Source organism: Miniopterus natalensis, chromosome 19 (genome assembly GCF_054644295.1).
Source record: "Miniopterus natalensis isolate mMinNat1 chromosome 19, mMinNat1.hap1, whole genome shotgun sequence".
NCBI lineage: Eukaryota > Metazoa > Chordata > Mammalia > Chiroptera > Miniopteridae > Miniopterus > Miniopterus natalensis.
In genome coordinates, this window is record NC_142099.1 from 19,512,569 (window position 1) to 19,535,132 (window position 22,564).

The 22,564-nt window shown below is 35.8% G+C and overlaps 1 protein-coding gene across 2 annotated transcripts in view; it reads left to right on the forward strand.

The window, feature by feature from the left end:
• Positions 1 to 22,564, forward strand: part of RALGPS2 (Ral GEF with PH domain and SH3 binding motif 2) — a 104,953-nt gene that overhangs the window by 31,501 nt on the left and 50,888 nt on the right. For both annotated transcript variants that reach the window (XM_087827867.1, XM_087827868.1), the window contains exons 4-9: positions 3,411 to 3,515; positions 4,412 to 4,462; positions 14,831 to 14,914; positions 16,672 to 16,761; positions 18,078 to 18,170; positions 21,335 to 21,461. In XM_087827867.1, the coding sequence (XP_087683993.1) occupies positions 3,411 to 3,515; positions 4,412 to 4,462; positions 14,831 to 14,914; positions 16,672 to 16,761; positions 18,078 to 18,170; positions 21,335 to 21,461 (550 nt within the window). The remainder of the gene's footprint in view (positions 1 to 3,410; positions 3,516 to 4,411; positions 4,463 to 14,830; positions 14,915 to 16,671; positions 16,762 to 18,077; positions 18,171 to 21,334; positions 21,462 to 22,564) is intronic.

Genomic DNA, 22,564 nt, shown 5'->3' on the forward strand with positions numbered 1-22,564 from the left:
CCTAAACAAATGGGAGCTTTTCTATTTTTGAAACTGTTACTTTAAAAAAAAAAAAACTTTTTAAAAATTTTTTCACAAATTTATACATAGCTTTTCCTCATTGAGACAGGGATTATATGTTTGTGTGTTTGTTTTATATGTATGTTTACTTAGTATATTTATAACCGTATTACTTGAATACATTAAGTGTATGTGTGTATATGTATAGTATATTTGTAACTATATATCCTGAAACATTTGTAGTATTATAGGAAGCAGTACACAATTATTTGTAAATAAAATATATCATTTCACTTATATAAAAATTTTTGTTGTCTCCTAAAAGTGAATGAATTACATCAGGCTTCAGATATAAAAATAGTTTCCACCTTCTCTTAAAATACAGATCTATTAACATATCAAAATGCAGGTTTCTCAGAAATGTGATAAGCTTACAGAATGAATAAAATACTTTCCCTGGGTGACTGATGTCTCCTTTCTCACTACCTTTGGTCTTTTTTTTTTTAATTTATCTTTATTGTTGAAAGTGTTATGTACCTGAGCTTGAAGCTTCCAGTATCAGTAGTTACAGTAAACTTTGTTTCAGACTTTTAGAAATATGTAGTTTGTTTAGTCTTGTGTTGAATAAAAAGTTACTATCTCTTCTCTTAGAGTACATTATGCTTAGTACTGCTTAGCTTCTTATCACTACCGTGGTATTGACTGGTATTGGGGAAGCAGATAGAAGCACATCCCTCATGATTGTAAGATCAAAAGGGAAGTGATTACTCATTTTCATGACCAAAAAAACTACCATTATTACTTGCTAACTTTTCTTGCATGAGTTAAAACCTTGGAAAAAATTACCAAGTTATGTTTAATTTTACCAGGTTATTACTTGACAGATGTAATTAGTTTTCTGGGCATATACTAGATCAGTGTAAACTGATGTCTATTTGAATGCTTAACATTATGAATAAATTTCTGTATCAGTCTTAGGACAAAATAATATTGGTGGCATACTGTAAGCTTGTCATAGTTACAGAGATTAAACACATGAAATAAAACTATGTATAAAATTCATTTATGGGATTTTGGATTTCTGCTCGGGCAGGTAAAGAGCTTGGAGTTAATCACTCCTGTCCTCACAACACAAAAAAAACTAAACAAACTAAAAATGAATAACTCTTTTTAGCCCTGTCAGTGACTTGATGTCACAGAGCAAACTGACAGTGTGCCCAAAAAACTAGAGAGAGGGGCAAATACAGAGAATCATAGTTTACCTAGAGCAGAAGTCGCTGGAGCCCAGGAAGGGTAGGGATACTTAGGCTGTAGTTGCCCAGCTGCTGGAAGCTGTGTGTGGACTAGCTTGAAAGTTAAAAACCCCTAGGGGTCCAGTCTTAGGCCCCTCAACCCCGCTTTTGTGAGTTTTACCTCTAGGAGCCTCACCACAAGGTTCTCACAGTGACGATCAGGGGAAAACCTCTTCTTTTTCCAGCAGGAGAGGAGGAAAGCAACCGTTTTGAAATATGCCCAAGGGAAATAATCGTTTTGAAGTGTGTCCAACACATTCTGTTCTCCCTGACCTAAAGGAAACTATCAGAGTCTAACCTACCTGGGGGGAGAGAAGCACCCACCTCCAGCCCCCTCTAGCCCCACTGTCTAACTTTCTAAGGGGGAAGTAGAGGCACTGATAAGTACGTGAAAAGGTCACAGCCCAAGGATACAGGCTCATTGAAAGACCTGATTGTAAGGCTGTAGAAGGCTTCTCCTTTCCCCACACCTCAACACCACATCTGCGGGGCTCCTGTGCAATAAAGGATTGCAGCTGAAAGAACTGCCAGGCACAGACTCTGGCTAAGGAGGAGTTTCTAGAAAAATCCAAAGACAATGGGAGAGAGAAAAACAAGGATGCTAGAGGAAATTGAACACTCAGGTACCTCCAGCAACAACAAAGAATAAACACAGCATAACTCCTACCTAAATAAACATAAACCCATACACTGTGGGCATATTTATCTTCCTGTTACTCGATACATCACATCTGGCTTTCAACAAATTGCAAAGCATACTAAAGGGTAAGAAAAATGTAGTCTGAAGAGATAGTAAGAAACAGAACCAGACTCAGATATGGTAGAGACTTTGGAATTTTCATACTGGGAATTAACCATGATTAATAATGCTGAGGGCTCTAATGGGAAAAATGGACAGCATGCAAGAACAGATGGTTGGGTAATGTAAGCAGGGATATTGAAACTCTAAGAATCAAAAGGAAATGCTAGGATCAAAAACATTGTGACAAAAATGAAGAATGACTTTCTTTAACTCACCAGTAGACTGGTGACCAGTAGACAGTTGAGGAAAGGATGAGTGAGCCCGAAGATGTGCCTACAGGACTTTCCCAAACTAAAACGGAATGAAAAAGAATGGAATATCCACAAACTGTGGGACAGTGACAGAAGTGTAGCATACATGTAATGGGACTACCAGAAGGAGAAAGGGAAGCAGAAGAAATATTTGAAGTAATTATGGTTGAGAACTTTCTAAAATTAATGATGGATTCCTTCTTTTGTAATGATTTTGATAATTAGCTGATCATTAAAGGGAGGGGTAAAGTAAAAATGAGGCATAGGGACAAGTGCTCGAAAGTGGTGTATTAACAGCTGGTAGGTTGACTTATACCTTGGTAATTGAAACTTTGGTTAATTTTGTGTGTGTCGTTAACTGTATTTCCTGCCACCATTTAGCAGAGCATAATCTAAATATTGTTACAGTGATGATGCTCTGATTTCAGCTAAACGATGCACAATACGTATTTATCTCATGATACAGAGGAAGTGGAAACTGAACAGAAATTAGATTTTCAGAGCCAAAAGCCACCTTTTGGTCTACATGTAGCAATAGCAAATTCAAACTTAAAGCAGTATCCTTAAAGCAGAAAACACTTAAATTTGTAATATAATAGAAAGAACAGTATCAATTACAGTATGATGGGCATTCACTTCACAAATAAATAATACTGGATTATCTAATTTAATAGAGTTCTGAATGTTTTCTTATGGTTATGTTATGAAAATAATCTTTCTTCTAGTAAAAATTTTACATAAGTGTATCCTTCTCTCCATACTTCTCTTTACCCCATTTGAAAATCATTGAACTTATTAAAATTGTTTATTTCTATAGGAAATGATAGGGCTGTCAGGGTGAGGAAACTGGCAGACAAGAAAATGACTTACTCCAGAACCTAAAAATCTGAAGCTGAGGTTAGGCTTCAAGTTGCCTGCCCTTTAGTGCTTTTCCAGATAAGCAACGCACTCTGCCCAGTCCTGCAGCATGTTAGCCCCCCTGCTCTGTTCCCCAGTTTTAATGCCAGCCTGGTTCCTGTGGCAGTGGCTGTATTAAAATGGATGCATTTTCTTTTGCTTTAACAGAAGAGTAGCAGTTCTGAATCATTAAGTGACAAGGGTTCTGAACTGAAGAAGAGCTTTGATGCCGTGGTGTTTGACATTCTTAAGGTTACACCAGAAGAATATGCGGTAAGCGCCCCCTCTCCCCTCTCCTTCCAGTTTTTGCGCATAGTTTAAGTATTGGTGCTATTGAGTTAGAATTTGTAGCATCAGCAGAGGAGATGTAAAAACAAACAAAGCTGGAATTAATAGGGAGAGCAGGCCAAGGATGGAGTAAGCAGAGGGATGAAATGGGGAGCATAAGAAGAGCTATAGATGTTTATAGAGCAACTTCATGAACTTCACTTTTAGCTTGGTAAGTAATAACCTTTACCTTTATGGTAATTGCTCTTGCAGTCCCCACCTGTACCACCTCCCTAAGCCAACTGTACTTTATCGGCATGTTAGGAGTGTTTTTACCTTTTTTGTAATTAAAAAATTGAAAAATGAAAGTTGAAGGCATTATTGCAATATCATGAAAATTACCCAGAAAAACTTATATTTCTTAAATGGCATAAATGTTTGTTTATATTCTGTTTCTCCTTTAACCTGTTAACAGAATATATTGATTTCCGGATACTGAACAACTCGTAGAGTCCGGGAACAGACTGTGCTTGGTCATTTCAAATTGTTCTTTGATATATTGTTGGATTTTGTTTTACATCTTTAGCCAGTAGATCTGATTTTTGGTTTTGGTTTTAATTTAATATGTAACTGTTCAGATTTTCAAAATTATTTTTATTTTCTGACTTTACCTCATTTATCTTACAAATATGAATAGGTGTGAGATAATTAAAAATACTTATTTAATGGCACAAGGGCTAAATTTTTATTTTATTAAGCTCTTATAAATTGAGGTTTTTCTGATAAAGATTTGATTATTCAATATATTTTAGTACAGAATGTCACTTTAATTTAGAATATTTGTTATATCATGAAGTTCCAAAGGAGAAATGGTCCTTTTTTTTTTTTACTTTTTATTTCAGGGTCAGATAACGCTAATGGATGTCCCAGTATTTAAAGCTATTCAACCAGATGTAAGTACTTTTAAGAACTTTTCTTTTAAATATACAAAATAGGTAATTATAGTATCCCAAATTAAGAAGTTTTAGAATTGTCAAATTATACTTTCTAAATTTTAAATGTTTAAAGCTCTTGATGTAACTTATCTGTGTGTTACTCAGGCCTCAGAAACTCATGTGGTGTCCATAGCTGTCCGTCACTGAGTCACAGGTGGGACTGTAGGAATCATTTTAGTAGATTTGGCTTCAGCGCTTCAGTGAAGGGGGAGATAGACTTCGAGAGAGTGAGGGATTTACCCAAGGCTTTGAAGCTTTTTAATGGGAGAAAGGAAATTAGATACTGGGTTTCACAACTTACTTCAGTCTCTTCCCTTACACCTTTTTTTTATGACTTTCTAATAGGACAGTGTGTTGACATTTTGGAGAGGAGAGAGAGAATCCAGGAAGGCATTTTTGTTTTATTTTGTTTTTTAAAGGAGACTAACATTTATCAAGCATCTACCCACTGTAAGCCACTCGTTATGCTTACATGAGGGAAACGCTTACTGGAGTGAGTTGTGAGAGCCAGGGCAGAGGCCAGTCAGCTGCAGCGAGTTAATGGTGGGCAGATAGCCAAAGGTGGGAGGTCGCGTGAGGGCTAGCAGACCATTACTCATATAATCACCAAGGTTACGTGACATCGGGCAGCATAAATTGGAGTTTGTCATTTGGCAGAAAAGTGTTTTCTAGTTCATCACGAAGTATTTAATATAAGACATAAAGAATAATAAGATGAATCCATGTGCATCTGCCTACCCAGTACTGCTGAAGCCACTCTTCACTCTCCCACATTCATCTCTCTTCCCTCCTCCCACCAAGGCAACCACTGTCCATCACCACTGTCCAGTGTGGATCCATGTCATTCCTGTGTACTTAGTATTTTTCTGCAAGCACATATATCCCTTAGCAATGTGTGCTGTTGCAGGTTTTACATTTTTATGTAAATGGTATCCTATTTTTTTGTCGTCTTTAGCATGTTTCTCATGTTCAGTGTTGCTGAGTAGCATCCATGTTGATATCCGCACTCGAGCGTATTAGTCATAGAGCATGAACATCTTCAAATTGTTTTCTGAAATGTTTGTACAGATACTAGTTATTATTTCAAAACTCTTGCTACTGAAAAGTTTAACAAAAGATTGTTTAAGCCATGATGTCAGCCAGTCTAATGGGTTTGTCATATTTAGTAGCATAAAGTGTGTCTACCTCATTATGGAGTTAGAATATGCTTCATTAAAGTATGAAGAGATTCTTTTAAAAAATGAAGGAATTCTTTTTGTTAAAATTTAACAAAATATTATGAGAAGATAGTGGATATTACTGAATCTAGTAAATTTATCTTCATGTTTTTGTCCACTAGACAAATGTTCAAGTCTCTGTATATGAAAAAAACTAAAAAACCTGTGCGTGTGTGTATGCAGGCATGGGCAAAAGTAGGTTTACCGTTCGTATGGTAAATAATACAATAATAATACATGAATAAGCTCTTGTTTCATGTACTCGCAACTGTAAATGTACTTTTGTCTACCCTGTTTGTGTGTATACTGTATGAAACTGTAAGATCTTCAGGTTAAGTTACATCAAAACTATTTCAATTAAAGCTCATTATTATGTGTATATATCCATATGTAACTTTACTTCAGGTGACAATTTATTCACATTTTCTGAAGTAAAAAGTGTACTAAACTTGAACTTGGAAGATTAGAGTCTGAATCCTGAGTGGCTTAATAATCTTATTGGCAGACTGGTGATTGAACCACACAAGTTTCACTCAGTTTCCTGTACTAGAAACCATTTCTATTTATTCAAATATCTATCTCCTATTGTTAATTCAGTTCCTATGTAGAGCCCTGTAATTCCTATCAGTTTGTGGAATTTCTGTCTGTATTCCTGAGTCTTTCACGTTAAGCAGAATTTAGCTAACCTTGTTCCACCTAAACTTTTCCTTGGCCTGTAGGAAGAAAGGGGCAACTATACGAAGAGCAGCTGCTTTCTCAGTAAAGCGACTTATCAGCCATGTCTGCTGAGCCATGTACTTCAGAATTGCTTAGGGGGGGAATGAAAAATTCCAAACCTTTTGTTTCACTGTAGAAACTATCTGCCTTATCTTTGAATGTGAAAAGTTATTTCTTATTATATAGGGAGCGTCCTTGGTCATTGAGGGAATACATGTTTTTCAGAGCAGACCTGAATCAAACGTAATGCTAATCCTGGTTTCTCTCTAACTCTGTATCACACTTGAAATTAACTCAGGTTGAAAGAAGACAGAAGAACAGATTTTGATACTTGGCCTCTTAGGTGTTTTCTTTCTTGGTAGAGAAATTATGTTTACCAATGAAAAAAACTTAATATTAAAGGAAAGCTCACCGGTAATTTTAAAAAACACTTAGTACGAACATGATTGCATGGAAAATATGTTTGCTTTGGTATATTTGTTAAGGTTCCCTGTCTGAGATACTTGCACCATCTGCCCATTTTTAATACCAATCAGAAACCCCCAAGTCATTTTTTCTCCTTCCCCCTTTATGCTTTTCCCCCTGTTCTACAGAATCACCAATTGATTTACCTCCTAAAATACTTTTCCCCTTCTCCTTTGCTAGCAACTCTAAAGGATGTTTATTAAAAGATTACCGTGTTTTACAAGGCTGCAACTCATTGTCTCTAGAAAGAGGAGCATCCCTCGGTGTGTGCATGTTGTTGGGCCTGTCAGCTCAGTGAGTCGCCAGTGTACCAGCAGATCCCTCTCCATCTGAACACTTGGCCCTGCTGTTTCCATAGCTTGTGCTGCAGAAATCGTAAGAATCTTCACTTCCCCACTAGCCCAGGCATGACCAACTTCAGAAGTGTCTGTGGGTAGTCATCCTTCTCACACAAAACTCCTTTTCTCTGTTCTGTTCCCCTCCCGATAAGTAGCCATTTCTTAGTGATGAGGCAGATACTCGGTAATAGTCTGTGGATACAGGAGAGGTTTTTCTTCCTGCCACAGTTCAGAACATTTTCAGATTTCTTCCCTAGTATGAATTCTTTAAGGCTTAGTAAGGGCAGAAGCTTAGCTTAATGGTCCTGTACATTCATTAATTTCTAGTATGAGTTTTCTGGTATTTAGTTGAAGCTCAGCTCTTATTAAAATTTCCCCACATTTCTTATAGGTGTGGATTTCCCCAGTGTGATTTCTCTCTTGACCATGAGGTTTGTTTTCTTGTAGGAAACTCTTACACCTTTAGAGGGCTTCCCTCCAGCGTGAGTCCTTCCGGGTGGAGAAAGCAGAGACTGTATTCTGAAGGGTTTTCCATGTTTATTGCATTCATAGGTGTTTTGGCTTTGTTTTTTGTTGATTATGACTTTTCCAATGCTCTATAAAGCTTGTGTTTCTTCTGAAGGCATTGCCATGTGTACTACAACAGTGGGGTTTCTCTTCAGAATGAGCATAATCATTCATCAGAGTAGTGACAGAAACCTGCTTGCAGTCAGGTTTCCTCTCCAGGAGCAGCTCTGTGGTGCTTTTGTAAGTCTTAAGTTAGGAGGGAACTAACTGTGAGTCAGTCATTATACTGGATGATGTTTGAGGTTCTCAAGTGTTCATAAAGTGGCAGGCTCTGACTGAAAGTCCTCTGACATGTATTCCATTCAAAGGAGAAAGTCCACACTGTATTTGTTCTAGTAGGTCAATATGATAAGGCATATAGATATGTCAATAAACAGACATTAAGTACAAAGGATCGATAAGGACCTCTTGTATAACTGGGATGCACTAGAGATTGAGGAAGATTGCTGGTTAAGTGAGGGAAAGTACAGAATAAGGGAATTCTGAATTTTATTAAGTCATTTTTTAAAAACTTTCCATTGAGATATTTCTGACAGTATGCATAAAGAGCTTTCTCTCTGCAGACTTTTTTGTGTATCAGAGAGACTGTCATCTTGGTAACATCCAAAGTTCCAAAGGCAGGAATGTCTTGTTCTGTGAAGATTATCATTTGCATTAGAATTAAAACACAAACAGTTCTTGAATATAGTTTGAGAGGTTTGAAGAAAGCAAAAGACTGTCGACTTGAAGTTTTTCTTGTAGACTGGAATAAACTGATTGTTCTGTCAGAGGCAGGCAGCTGTTTTATCATTTTGCGTCATTGCTGTTCAGCACCATGAACTTCCTTAACACATAGTAGGGTCAGGCTTGGATTAGAGCTGGAGAAGGTGCAGAAGAGAATTGTTGATTTGGAGAGTAGGTGGATGTATAACTCCTGCCTTTACCTCTGATCTTCTTGATAGAGGCAGCTTTAATGTAATAGGAGGAGGGGGAAGGAGAGAATGTGAGTACATTAGAAAAGAGGGGTGGTTTTTAAAAAATTGATAGAGAAACATTGATGTTAGAGAGAAACATCTATTGGCTGCCTCCCTCCCATTGTGCCTTGACCGAGGTTTGAACCCTCAACCTGGGTATGTGCCCCCACTGGGAATCAAACCTGCAACCTTTCGGTGTACGGGACGATGCTCCTACCAACTGAGCCACACTGGCCAGGATGAGAAGCGATATTTTTTATTTCACATATGACATTGGAGTTACAGTGTTTGAGGAAGAATGCTGATTTCAAAGCTTATTTTGTTGATTAAAATGCAAAAACCATAGTGAGGACTTCATCTGTGGCTGAGACTTCTTTCTAAATAGCCATGTAGGCTGAATGCTAATGGATAGGCTCTATCCCTTTAAAGCTTCCCCCTTTTGAGCAAGTATGCCTCCACAGTTGTTATCTTGTGAGGATCCCCCAGCCCCTACAGCCTTTTACAAATTCCATCGCTTTTTCTGTTCTTTCTCAGCCTCTGTCTACATGCTGGTCTATATTGGCCTTTTCTCTTCTTCTATCTATAGGTATCCCTACAACATCACCCTTAGAGCAGTCCTTTTAAGAGTGTTGGAACCTACAAGATGAAAGTTAGATCAAGAATTTGAGTTTACAGAACAAACCTACAAGACATGAGAGAAGCTGTGGCTCCTGTGAAATTCAGTAATTCTTTCACAGGGTAGGTGGTCGTCGGGTGTGGTGTTTGCCTTCCCACGTGCTTCTAAAGTCAATGCAGCTGAAAACTGGGCTTAACAGTTTCTGTTCTTTCAATTACACTTTTAATGACCATTAAGAAATTGCCTTTCTATATGTGAGTTACTGTCAGAGGATTTATCTTCATTGCCAGACTTAAAAGTTATTAAGTTAAATCCACATGAACAAATTTTAAGAGGCATCACAGCTGCTATATTTACTTGAGCCTTTGCTGAAATGGAAGCTTTTTACATAGTGTGCTCAACTTAGATCAGTCCTGTTCTTCAGTGAGACCCTTAAAAACTTTTGAGTCACTAAGTTTCTTTCACTTGTTGGTGTTCATCAGAGATGCTTTAGTATAGAATAGAATAACTCTTACCAGGGTACAAGGTGATGCTGGTAGACTTTGTTTCTTAGATTGTATTCGCATGCCACTTGGAAGAAGATCCTACAGTCTGGAGTCCGTGCAGTTTCAGCTTCATAATCCATTAAATGGGTTTTGTTGTTTAACTTCTTGTTTTGAAGTAATTATAGATTCATAGGAAGTTGCTAAAAATAGTGCAGAGAAATCCCATTTACCCTTCACCGGTTTTCCCTAGACTATATCTCACGGAAGTATAGTTCAGTACGTGTGTGTATAGTTCTGTGACATTTTATCGTGTGTGTAGATTTGTCTAACCTCCACCTCAGTCACGATACAGAACTATCCCATCACCACAAAGATCTCCCTTGTGCTACCTGCCCCTTTAAGTTACACCTGTCCCACTCCTGCCCCAACCCCCCAGCATCCTTAACTCCTGGCAGCCACCAGTCTGTTCTCTACCTTTATAGCTCTGGTGGTTTGTTGTTAGATGGAGTAGTAATATAACATTGCCTCAAAGGGGAAATATTTTCTGAAGCAGAAACTACCATCTTAAGTAGTTTTAAAAATAGCCCTATTTCTTCATATGTTCTGATTATACATTTCTTTTGAATGGAGGGCTCCAATTGAATTTCAATCCCTTCCCCAAGTAATGTGACTACCAATTCATTTATTCCCCCCACCCCACTTCCAAGTCGATTTTCTTAAAGGTGCAAAGCATTTTTCCATTAAGTTAATGATGTTGAAATGTTCCAAGAATTAGAGTTTTCAAAACCTCTTAGCATTTTTTTTTTTTTTAATTTGAGGATTCACAAGAGCTTTAAAAGAATATTTTAATGTAAAACATAAAGCCCTAAGTCACCGGTACTTTTGTCTGGGTTCCTTACTTATCGTAATGATGAAGGTAGGGTCAAATGAGGTGGTACGTCTAAAGCACAGACAGCCTGGCACATAGTGATCTTTAAATTGGCATTAACTATTATTTTTATTGCTGCTGTTAAGACATCTGTTCTCAGGATGAGGACTTTTTAAGCACAAAATCAGTAGATTAAAACACAGAAAAGGTCAGATGTATTGGCTACTTTAAAGAAACAAACAAAATCCAGGCCCCCATAGGCACTTCAAGAAGACTGGGAAGATGTTTACATAGGTTTTCTTTGGGTGGTGGGTTTATAGGTGACTCACAACCCCCACTCCCCATTTTCTCTTTATTTAACAAATGTATTTAACATAGTTATTCTTACAGTTGGGGAAATTAAAGTAATAATATATATAAGGGGAATTAAATATACCCAGTTTTGATAAGACGGTTGTATAGTGGTAATATAAATAATTCAGTACTTCAGGATGGCAGATCTCAAAGCCTTGAAAAAATTCATACTCTTGGACCTAGTGATTTCACTTTCAGGATTATATTTTTAGGGGATGATCAGAAATGCTGGAAAAGGTACAAGGATATTCATTATTTATAGCATAGCCTCATAGCAGGAAAGTGAAATTCGCTTTATGTGTTAAGCTCTATAATTTAGTTTGAATTCTATGTGAAATGGTTAAGTTTAACAGCAATTTGATAGAGACACTTTGATCATAGCGTTAATACAAATTTGGAAATTTTATTAACTGGTTTAAAATAAATTGAGTATTTATGAATTTAATTCAGGAATTTTGTCCAAAAATGTGACATTTTTCTATAGCTGTTTAAATATGCTGTGATTTTTAAGAGGAACAAAAATGTTTTCTAGCAGATTGATGTTTTTTAATATAGTTGTCATGTAATGTCATTTTTATGTTAATATACCATCTACCACTAAATATTTTTTGGCTGTACCAGGGGATAATGTGAAATGAGCACATATTTAGGTTGAGTACCAAGCAATTTTTTTAATGTAGAGTTGCTTCTGTCGTTTTATTTTTTCCCTTCAGTAATTTCAAATTTGATAGTTATAATTTAATTTTAGGCTTTAAAAAAGTTAGTTATTGATATCTTCAGAGCACTTACTGCTTATCTGTGTGTTGAAGTGATGTCATCTCTTCCCTCAGCATTCCCATCTTAGTTGTTTCAGCCAGAAACTTGGGAATCTTAGTACTTCTGAATATGTCATTCTTAGCTCACACTGTGTGAATCCACATTTGACCAAGTCCTGTCTGCCTCCAAAATATCTTGAATCTACCACTTTTCTCAGTATCCACTGACACAACCCTAGTCGAGAGAATATTAGATTTTTCTTGGAGTACTGTAGTATCCTATTTCTTCAGTCTTCCCCTGACATAATCCATTCCTTTTTGTTAGTTTCTACTTCATTTAAAAATTTTATTGAAGATATGTATGCATCATGTTTAAGAAGTCAAGTATTTCTATAAGAGAACATAATATAACAATACCCAAGCCGAGTTGCTCCCAGCCTCCACCCTTGAGCCCCACACCCATCTAAGTCTCTTAGCTATTCCTCCTTAGAGGAGTTTATGTCCAAGATTCGAATAAAAATCTAAATGCCTGTTGTTTATGATTTTTTAATTTTGGATATGATTTATTGACTCTCTACTGTAGAAGATGATTTCCCTCTCTTATATTCTGTTCCCTTCACATTTATACAATTCACTGCCTCCTCTTTTTCCCGTGTAGTTACGTCACAATTTTGACTTGAATCAGTAAACCACCGCTCAGTTGTAAAGAACAAGTTATTCTTAGCTAAGTTAGTCTTCACAGTTGAGCCATGATTACTTAAGTTCCATTTTCCTTAAGCTAATAACTTTTATTAGCTTTCTCTTTCTCTGTACTTGTCACTGATTTATCTGCCAGAAGTGAATGTATTGAATGTGTCCACTCAGTGTGTTCAGACACTTCGAATAGTCTGTTTCATCTTCCAGAGACTCAAGTCTCAGGACTGCTGTCCTCTCGGTACTTACTGTCTGGACTGTTGTTCAGGTCTGCTCATAGCTTTGTTCCAGGATCTCCCTTTACTGTTAACCCGGGAATTCCAAATATGCTTTTTCTATGTTGGCTTCTGGTTTCCTGGGTCCCGTCTCTCTCTGTTTCTTACTTTGCTAGTATGTTTTGATGGAACACGTTCTGCTAGCTCTCTGAGAATAGGTGCATAGAAGGAAAGTTCTCTGAGACTTTAATGTTCTCTGAGAATGTCTGTAATATGCTTTTATACCTAATGGATATTTTTGTTGGATTTAGAATTCTAGGAATTTGAAGGCATTGTTTCAGTGGTCTTTTAACTTCCAATGTTGCTATTGAGATATCCGATACTACCTGATTCCTGTTTTTCGGTATGGTGATATATTTTTGTTTTGTTTTTTAATATGAAAGATCTTTGCCTCAGTGTGTTGTAATTTTTTGATGCTAGGCTTTTGGTTGAGTCTTTTTTTTTTAATCCATTGAAATAGGCACTAGACAGGTCTTTCCTTGTCCTTTGAGTTCTGGGACATTTTCTTGAAATTTTATTTTTGGTAAATTACTTTTCTCCATTTCCTCTGTTCTCTCTTAAAATTCTTTTTATTATTCAGATGTTGACTCTTATGGACTCTTCTAATTAACATAACATTTTTGTTCCTACTTTTAGCTACATTTAAAAGATTTTATCACCTTTATCTCATGATTCTGGATATTTTTAAAATGTATTTTTCATTTTCAAAAGCTCTCTTTTTTCCTCTGAGTATTTCTTTTTTATATCCTCCTGGTTTTGCCCAGTAGGAGCAATGTTTGCTCTTGCCTATCTGAGAGTAATAATTATATGGTTTTGTCTTTTTCTTTTCTCAGTTGTCTTTTGTTCCCTGCCCTAACTCAGCTTCCTGAGCTCTTTTTTTTCTTCCTGTAGATTCTCTTTCTTGTGGTCGGTGTTCCTGCAGGGTTCTTAGTTTGAACCTTGGACTTGGGCAACTGAAGTCTGTGGAACTGAACCCTTTTTAATTTATGTTTACTTTTTTAGTTTTTTAATCCTCACCTGAGGATATGTTTATTGATTTTAGAGAGAGGGGAAGGGAGATAGAGAAACATCAGTGTGAGAGAGAAATAGTAATCGTTTGTCTCCCAAACGTGCCACGACCGGGGATCGAACTCACACCTAGGTTTGTGCCCTGGCTGGGAATTGAACCCACAACCTTTTGGAGTATACGGGACGATGCTCCAACTAACTGAGCCACCCAGCCAGGGCTGACCACTTTTATAAAATGAAATAAGTTCTATTAAAATACACTTACCAGAATGTTTTTAAACTGTTATATAGCAGTATATGTGCTTTTTATTAATATATTGAATAAGATCTAGAGGTGAGAGAGCATAATAATGATGCGTGTAAATGTTTTGAGATATCTCGTAGTGCGATATGAAAATACATGATTTTTATTAGTAACATAGTCACATTATTGCTAATTCTTTTGTAATCTGTAGTCTGCATTTATAATGAAAAGGAATGTCATTTCAGTTAGAAGTTAATGTAAAATACAAATTTATTTTTTTTACATCCAAGTTCTTCAGCCCTTTGAATTCTGTTGACACACCTTGTGGAGCATCAAGAACCCCTTTATCAGAGGTTTCATTAGCTGTCCGGGTTGTTGGTTGTCAGCTCAGAGCGAGGTGCTGGAAGCTGATAGGAACCTCTCAGTGACTGACTGGGGCTGACAACCAGGAGGCTTCACTTTGGGCTGTGGGATACTCAGCTTTCATGATGGGTCTTTTCTCTCAGGATTCAAGTCTCTTCAGAGGAGGAGCCATCAGTCTGCCTGTGGAGCAGAACTCGAGTCATCTGTGTTCTCATAGACAAGTAATTTTGCCCTTGTGTAGTCTGCTAATAAAATCTGCTTTTGTGATTTAACTGAAGGGTTATAATGTTAAATCTATTCCTATTGAATAAGGGACACAACTGTCTTTAATGTTTTGAAAGCCTTAATATGACAGGAAAACCTGGCTAGTTCTTGAATTTATATTTAATTTTCAACTTAATTTTCCAGGAGCTCTCAAGTTGTGGATGGAATAAAAAAGAAAAATACAGTTCTGCACCAAATGCAGTGGCCTTCACAAGAAGATTCAATCATGTGAGTTACTTACAAAATTTTGATGTTTGGTTTCTGAAATATAATTCCTTAATATATAATTTTTCATAAAGAAACTTTTTACATCAGTTCTGGGACATTTTCAGCCCATATCTCTTCAAATTCTGTCTCTCTGCATAATCTCTTTTCTAATTCCTATTGGAAGCGGGTTGGGACTTGACATTGTTTCCTACTTGCCTTAACCTTTCACATGTTGCATCCTAACCCTTTGTGCTCATTCTATGTGATGTTCTCAGATCTATAATTTAGTTAACTGATTCTCTTCAGAAGTGTCTTGTTTTAAATCTGTGTGCTTTTACACTAGTGTCATTTTTTTCTTATTTTTTTAAATTTCTTAAATCATTTTCAACACTTTATTTTATCATTTCTGTGTTATTATCCAAAGTCCTTGGGAGTACTAAATCTCTGTTATTTCTGCTGTTCCTTACTCACAATGGTTTGTTTTCCTAGGCATTTTGTAGTTTTAGATTGAGAGCTCAGTCTGTTTAAGCTTTATCTGTCGGACTTTGCCACCGCCTAGATTGAGGTTATATCCCATCCCTCCTGAGAGGCTCTTTGTTTGCTGGTACCAAGGGCTATCGCAGACCTAGGACTATTCTTTACGTGAAGTGTTTTGGTTAGGGAACATCTGTACATCTCTGTGGTAAAAATTTAAACTCCAGGTCCAACTAAGGGCAGGTTGCAAATTCTTATGGAAGACTTATTTTTCTCCTTCCTCCCTTAGATACAAATAGTGGGGAGGGTTGGGCTGGGAGACCTTGTATTATGTTTTTAAGGGAGTATTAAATCCCAAGTCCCTATCACTGAGAGGAAATCCTCTCTTTCTTTTACCCACTGCTTTGCCCTATTTCTGTCTTTGTTTTTGGCCTTTAAGGAAATCTTTTATTTTCCTTTCAAGTTAGCTATACATTTTTTAGCAAAACAGTTTATCTTTATCCCAGCATTTCTGTGGGTTTCTAGCCAGTAGTTTCTCGGGTTGCTTGGTTCACTATATGCCCCCAAATGGAAATGGGTTAAAGTTTTTAAAAATTAGATTAAACCATTAATAGGGCCATAGGGCAAACATGTCTTGTACTGAATTCCATATTTAAATTATATATATACAGTTGTTTCAAAATTTTTCTGAGGTGGTTAGACTTTATCATCACAATGTACATCTCTGTAGTAAAAATCTGTGATGATAAAGTTTTTTCTTTGCCGTACAAATACATTATGTTACAATAATTACAAATATGACTCTAGATTTTAAGCACTTAGGATTCTGCTCAGTATAAATAAATGGCAAAGTAGGATTACATAGCCATGGAAAAACATGCTATATGTAGCATATTTTCCAGTCTGTTATTAGAGCTTACCCTATTCTACCAAAGTGTTCAAAATACAGCAAAACCCACTTGTATTTGTATGGTGTTCATGTTGCATCACTCTGGCTTTATTGCATTCTCTCAGCTCTTTTCCTTCAAAATTTATTTTAGCTTTTACAAATTAAAAAGAGTAGTAGTGTTTTTATGTGTGTGCACACACGTATATACACGTATATACATACCTGTATCTGTCTGTCTATATTTATGATGTTTGCAAGATCTGAAGATTAGTTATGTCCTGGTGGTGAGTCAAGGGAAAGAGAAACTATTGTTTTCAAACAGCTCTAGGTGGGTCTTCAAGTAGCTCTTGTCATTAGTTTGCTCATAGTGAGTAAAGAATCTTGCCAGTCACCTATTTTAAATTTTTATTTGCAGGTAAGCTTTTGGGTTGTTAGAGAGATTCTTCATGCTCAAACATTAAAAATTAGAGCAGAAGTTTTGAGCCACTATATTAAAACTGCTAAGGTAAGATAAACTTGTATTTCTGTTTTTGAGTTCAACCACTCAGCAATGTATGAATATTTGCCTGCAATGTTTATTTACTATCTTCTGATGCTGGAAAGTAAGACATATTGATTCATATAAGTGAATTTTTTAAACTGGATGTTTGTTTTCTCTGCCTTTTTCTTTATTTCTGTATCTTCCTCCCCTTTTAGATCTTTTCTCCCTGTCTTAGAGTAGCAGAATAATATGATTTGACTGGATAAGTAGAGAGATTATGGTGAAGTCCTGTATTTAAATATTGGACTATTCTGCAGGTGATTGAGAAAGTCTTGTAGAATTAAGTGGGAGAATAAATATCAATTATTTGCTTTAGAAATAGATCACTCTGCCAACCATGTGGAGAATGATAAGACTTTATTTTTAAAAGAATCGTATAAATGAGGGTGTTAACCAAGTATGTTAATTGTGTAGTTATTGTGGGGCATAGGTAGTAAATGCAGCAAGAGCAATGGAACATGAATTTAAAGGACAGGGAGAATTTAGAGAGGAGGGTGGAACCGAACATTCCACGAGAGGATATCAAGATTTTATTAAAACTTGTAACAACTCCCTGCCCCGGCCTGGTGGCTCAGTGGGTTGGGGCATCATCCTGTACACCAGAAAGGTGGCGGGTTCAATTCCTGGTCAGGGCACGTACCCAGATTTCAGGTTTGATCCCCAGTTGGGGCATATGCGGGAGGCAACCGATCGATGTTTCTCTCTCCCCCTTCCTCTCTCTAAAAAGGAAAAAAGGAAAAGATCAATAAAACTTGTAACAACTCCAAATTTATGATAAGTTCACTAAAAAATGGTATATTTGTAGCCACATTCTTCATTATTCTTGTAATAATTCTGTAACTTAGCTCGCCTGTGAATGAAGTTGGACTAAAATGGTACCATTTTAGCAATTTTAAGTATTGTAATTACTGTAAAACTATAGTCCTTGTGAGCCTTACCTCTTGCTTATTTTACTTGAGCACATGGAGCAATTGTCTTGTAACATCCTGTGGCACTAGGTGGCAGAATGCGCCTTCTAAAATTTGATATTCTGCAGAAATGTCATAAATTTTTAAAATCATTCTTTGTGATATGTTAGCTAAATATTGGCTTTTAGCTTATAGACTTGCATGACTTTTCTCCATATATTATGAATTTGCATTATTGTTTTCTGGTATTTTTGTTAGTTTTTTATGTACTTGTATATTCCACTCAAAACCACCAAATTTTACTTGTCGTTAATCTAAAGCTGTTTTGCATTCATGCTGTTTGTCATCTCTTCCTTTTTCTTAAATTTTCAGAAACTGTATGAGCTGAATAACCTCCATGCACTCATGGCAGTGGTTTCTGGCTTACAGAGCGCCCCGATTTTTAGGCTGACGAAAACCTGGGCGGTGAGTAATCCTCCTTAAGTTAATGAAAGGTTAGGCTTCCTGTTGGAGGTAAAGGTGTATTCGCTTCTTTTGTAGTGCTTAGTAAGGTTACTATTATGATAATAGAAAGGATTTTAAAATCACTTTGTACTCTCTGTTCTTTGAAACCTACATTTTTTTCTCTCAAGTGTTTTGGGAGGCTTGTCTGGTAATTTTGGGGTAAATTACTGCTTGGTGCTTGGTTTCTGCTCTTTAGGAAATCATTTTTGCAGAACCACTTTAAGCATCTAGAGTTGTAGACAATACAGCCTTTCGTGTTTACTGATGGGAAGTAAATACAGAAAATTACATTTTATCATGTAAAAATTATGCTTTTGGAAAGTTTGAGAAAAATCTAAATTTTAAGATTCAAACACTATACTGACTTAGATTTCTATTATTTCAGTCAGCTTTTGGGGAGTTTTCCTTAGGAATGATGGGAAATAGGGTGAGCATGTGGTTAGGCAGTGTTGCTGCACGTCCTGGTTTGCTAATCGTATTTAGTTTGTTACCTTATTAACAAGGTCAGGATGTGAATTTTGACTTCTGCAAATTTGTGTATTTCATCATTGAGTCACATGATACTGGCCTCAGGCTTTCTAGGTATTTTTTGGTTTAGATTTATATAAGTAAAATTTTACATTTAATTAAATGTGTTCATATTTAATACTGTTCTTTAATGTTAATAAGGACAGACAGATTTTGTTTATTAAAGGATTAGTGTATTCTTAGGGTCCTGTGACAGACACAACTGACTAAAAAGCTTTTTTTTTTTTAATTACTAAAATCTAACTTTTTAATTAGCCTAGTGTTGCTTTCACTTTTCATAGTGTCTGCAGAGACATGTTTCTGGTGGAAACCAGGGTAGATTTCTATATTGGAAAAACGTTAGTGTGGAAGAACTTACACTCCTCTTTATATTTTATTTGTATTTTAGAAACTCCTGGGTGAAGGGTTTTCTTACTTTAAAGTTTATTTTTTAATAATGGTGTCCTTATTCTCTTTTTTTAATTTGAATTTCATGGAGGAATGGAAATGATTATAAATACTCAGTTATGAATTCCATCTTTGAAGTTTTAGGGAAAAGAATTATACTCTGATTTATTTTGTGGTTTAGAAAAGAGCTACGTTTCCCTCCAATTAACTTTCCTTTTCCTCATTGCCTCCTTCATGTATTTGCATGGAAAAGATTTTTTTAAACTTAGTAACAGCTCTATTATTAATCTAAATAAAATGTTTGATGTTTATATTAAATTTTAAAATATTCCATATTGTGCCAGGCACTGTGTAATTGCTTGAGATACGACAGTGAGTGATGTAGACAGCCCCATCCTACATAGCTGACATTCTACTGGGAAAAGATAAACTGTGTGTAAATAAATGATATATCACAAATAGTGGTGAAGACTCTGAAGAAAAATAAAGCAGAGTAAATGGGATAGAAGGGAAAGCAAGGAAGTATTTCATTAGTATGTTGTTGTAAGAGAGTCTCTGATAAGTGACAGTTGAGTAGAGACCTGGAGAAACTGAGAGAACCACTCACGGCGATGTCCAGGCAAAGAGAATTCCAAGCAGATGCAGTAGCCAGTACAAACGCCCTAATAACACTCAAAGAATAGCTAGGTGGTCAGTGTTGACAGTGGAGTAAGCAAGGGAGTGGTTGATGGTAGGAGATGAGGCAGAGGGGCGGCATCGAGTCAGATAGTGGAGATGCTATTTGCTGATATTCAGGGAGGTATAGAGAATCAGTGGGCAGGGAGTGGGTTCCATTTTACACATTTCTAGTTTGAGTTGGCTGATAAATATCCATGTGGAACTGTAAGGTCTAAGTTAGGTATACAAGTTTAAGAGAGCAGTGGGACTATAGATATATTTTTGTGATCATCAGCATAAAGACAGTATTTAAAGCATGGATTGGATGGGATCACCTAAGGCATGAGCATAGGTAGCAGAAATTTGCACCTAATCTTGAAAATGCTCATCGAGTATATTGAAGCTGGACCAGGGAAAAGATTGTGAAACCACTGTTTAAGATCATGGAATATCTATCTAAAACATTAAAGCAAAGGACTCTTTGAAATCTTGTGTTTTAAAGAGGGAGGGATACTGATCAGACATTTTTCGGATAGTTTATCTGAAGGTAATCTGCATCTTTCTTGAAGTCTATGAAAAAATAGATTTCAGCATCAATCCCAACCCTGTACTTATAATACTAGAAAGAAAGTGTATTAGGTGTCAGATACTCTTTATCTCCAGCACCAGCTCCAGACCCTAAAAACCAGGGACCTATGTCTTTGTGAGCTGATGACTGAGAGTGTTAGTATGTTCTGCTCCTTGCTAACCCTTTCATCACCTTGAATCTCAGTCTCCTCATCTCTAAATTAATACACAGATTTTGATGTCAACCTCATTGTAGAATTGGATGAGAATTTTATTGGTTTTACATGCTGTAAAATAACACTAATATTTTATTATATAAATAAAGTGAAATATTATTACAGCGTAATGAAATAGTAACTTCGTATGTTTAGAGCAAAGTATTTTTTTTTTCAGTCTTTAGAATACTTAAAAAATATTTTCTGAACCTTTTAGTTGATATTATTTGGGCGACTGACTTTGCTCGTCTTTTTTTTTCTCCTTGATTATCTCCATGTTTTTTAAAGGACACTCACAACAGATCTACCCTCAAGCCTCTTAAAACAGTCTCAGCTGATTGTTCAACTGTGTGTGATATAGAACTGGTCAGAGGGATCAAAGAAAAAATGTCGAAAATCCAAAAATGTAGATCAGTTTACAAATATTGTGGCCATGGTTTAGATTTGTCAGGAAAAACTTGTCAACAAAAATTGCTTAACCATTAAAAATAGTAAAGATGAGAAATAATGTATTGTAATTTACTAAGTAACTGAATGATTTTATGTACATACAAGATACTATATTTTATAGTTAATAGATTTGGGTTTATTATCTTAATAGACATGTCTGATTTTGTCACGTATTACCAAAATGTAATTAAAGAAGCTATAACTCTGAAATTAAATAAAATTTAATTTAAAGACAAATTTACAGTAAATATAACACAACTTCAAGTCTTTGCTATAATAAAATGGGATTTGGAAATAACTTAGGCTTTTCTGTTTTTTTAGTTATTAAGTCGAAAAGACAAAACTACCTTTGAAAAATTAGAATATGTAATGAGTAAAGAAGATAACTACAAAAGACTCAGAGACTATATAAGTAGCTTAAAGATGACACCCTGCATTCCCTATTTAGGTGAGTTGATGTCACTGTGTGTTCATTATGCCTGGTTGTTGCTCTGCTTAATCAGTAATTTGTATAAAATTCAAGATAGTTTAAAAGTATGTTTAACATTTTTAAAAATTACTGCAATTATTAAGCTGAAAAAAATTGACTAAAGGAATATGTGATCTTATTACCTGGAGTGTATTTTCATGTTAAATTAGCCTTTGCCCTTAAGGTTTTTCATAGACTCTCATTTTCTCTTAAAGATAGACTAGATGATAAAACAATACATTTTAGCTATTTTGTAATGCTTTTAAAGAATGAAACAGTAGTTTGCAATGTACTTTAATGCTGTGAAAATATTTAACACTAAAGAAATTGATCAGGAGATTTGTTGAATTTACTTTTAGCATCATAAGTTTATATTTTATATAGTTGGCAGATATTTTAGGGTGAACTTTGAAAAATAGTCTCAATGAATGTTGGTGTTATTGTTTTTGTGGACTAAAAAAGTTGTTTGGCTGTACAAATTTAGCCTAGTGCTAAGACAAACAAATCTGTATTTTATATATCACTTGACTAAAGATTTATCTCTTTACTGTATATTTTACAGTGTTTATAAATTCCAAGAATTACTTAAGCAATAACATTATAAGATTATTTTTAACAAAATATGAATAATGTTTTGTTAGGTATTTGAATAAAAAGAAGCCTCAAACTGTCCTTTAAAAAATGTGTGTGTAAATTTACATACAGAAAATGTAATATAGGATATATGTCTAGCATAAATTAAAATAAGTTGGTTTGATCCTGTATACAGAGTAATCAAATGATACACATTTATTTCTTTCTAATATCCCTTTTTCTCCCGTCTCCACTCTTACGTTTTATGTAACTACTCATACTGGATTTTCTGATAGCTATTTTTGAAAGTAATTGAAAAGCCTGTTATTTGTTCAGGAGATGCCACAGTGTTATTTTTAATATCTTTACAGTACCAGTGACTTAGAAAACAACGTAGAGCCCAAAGCAGTCTGGACTCATTCAGTTGCTATGGAGCATCAGCCTTAGTTTGTCAGATAAGAATTGAGCTCATTAGAACATTGTGGGACCTCCTACGATTCCAGTGGGAA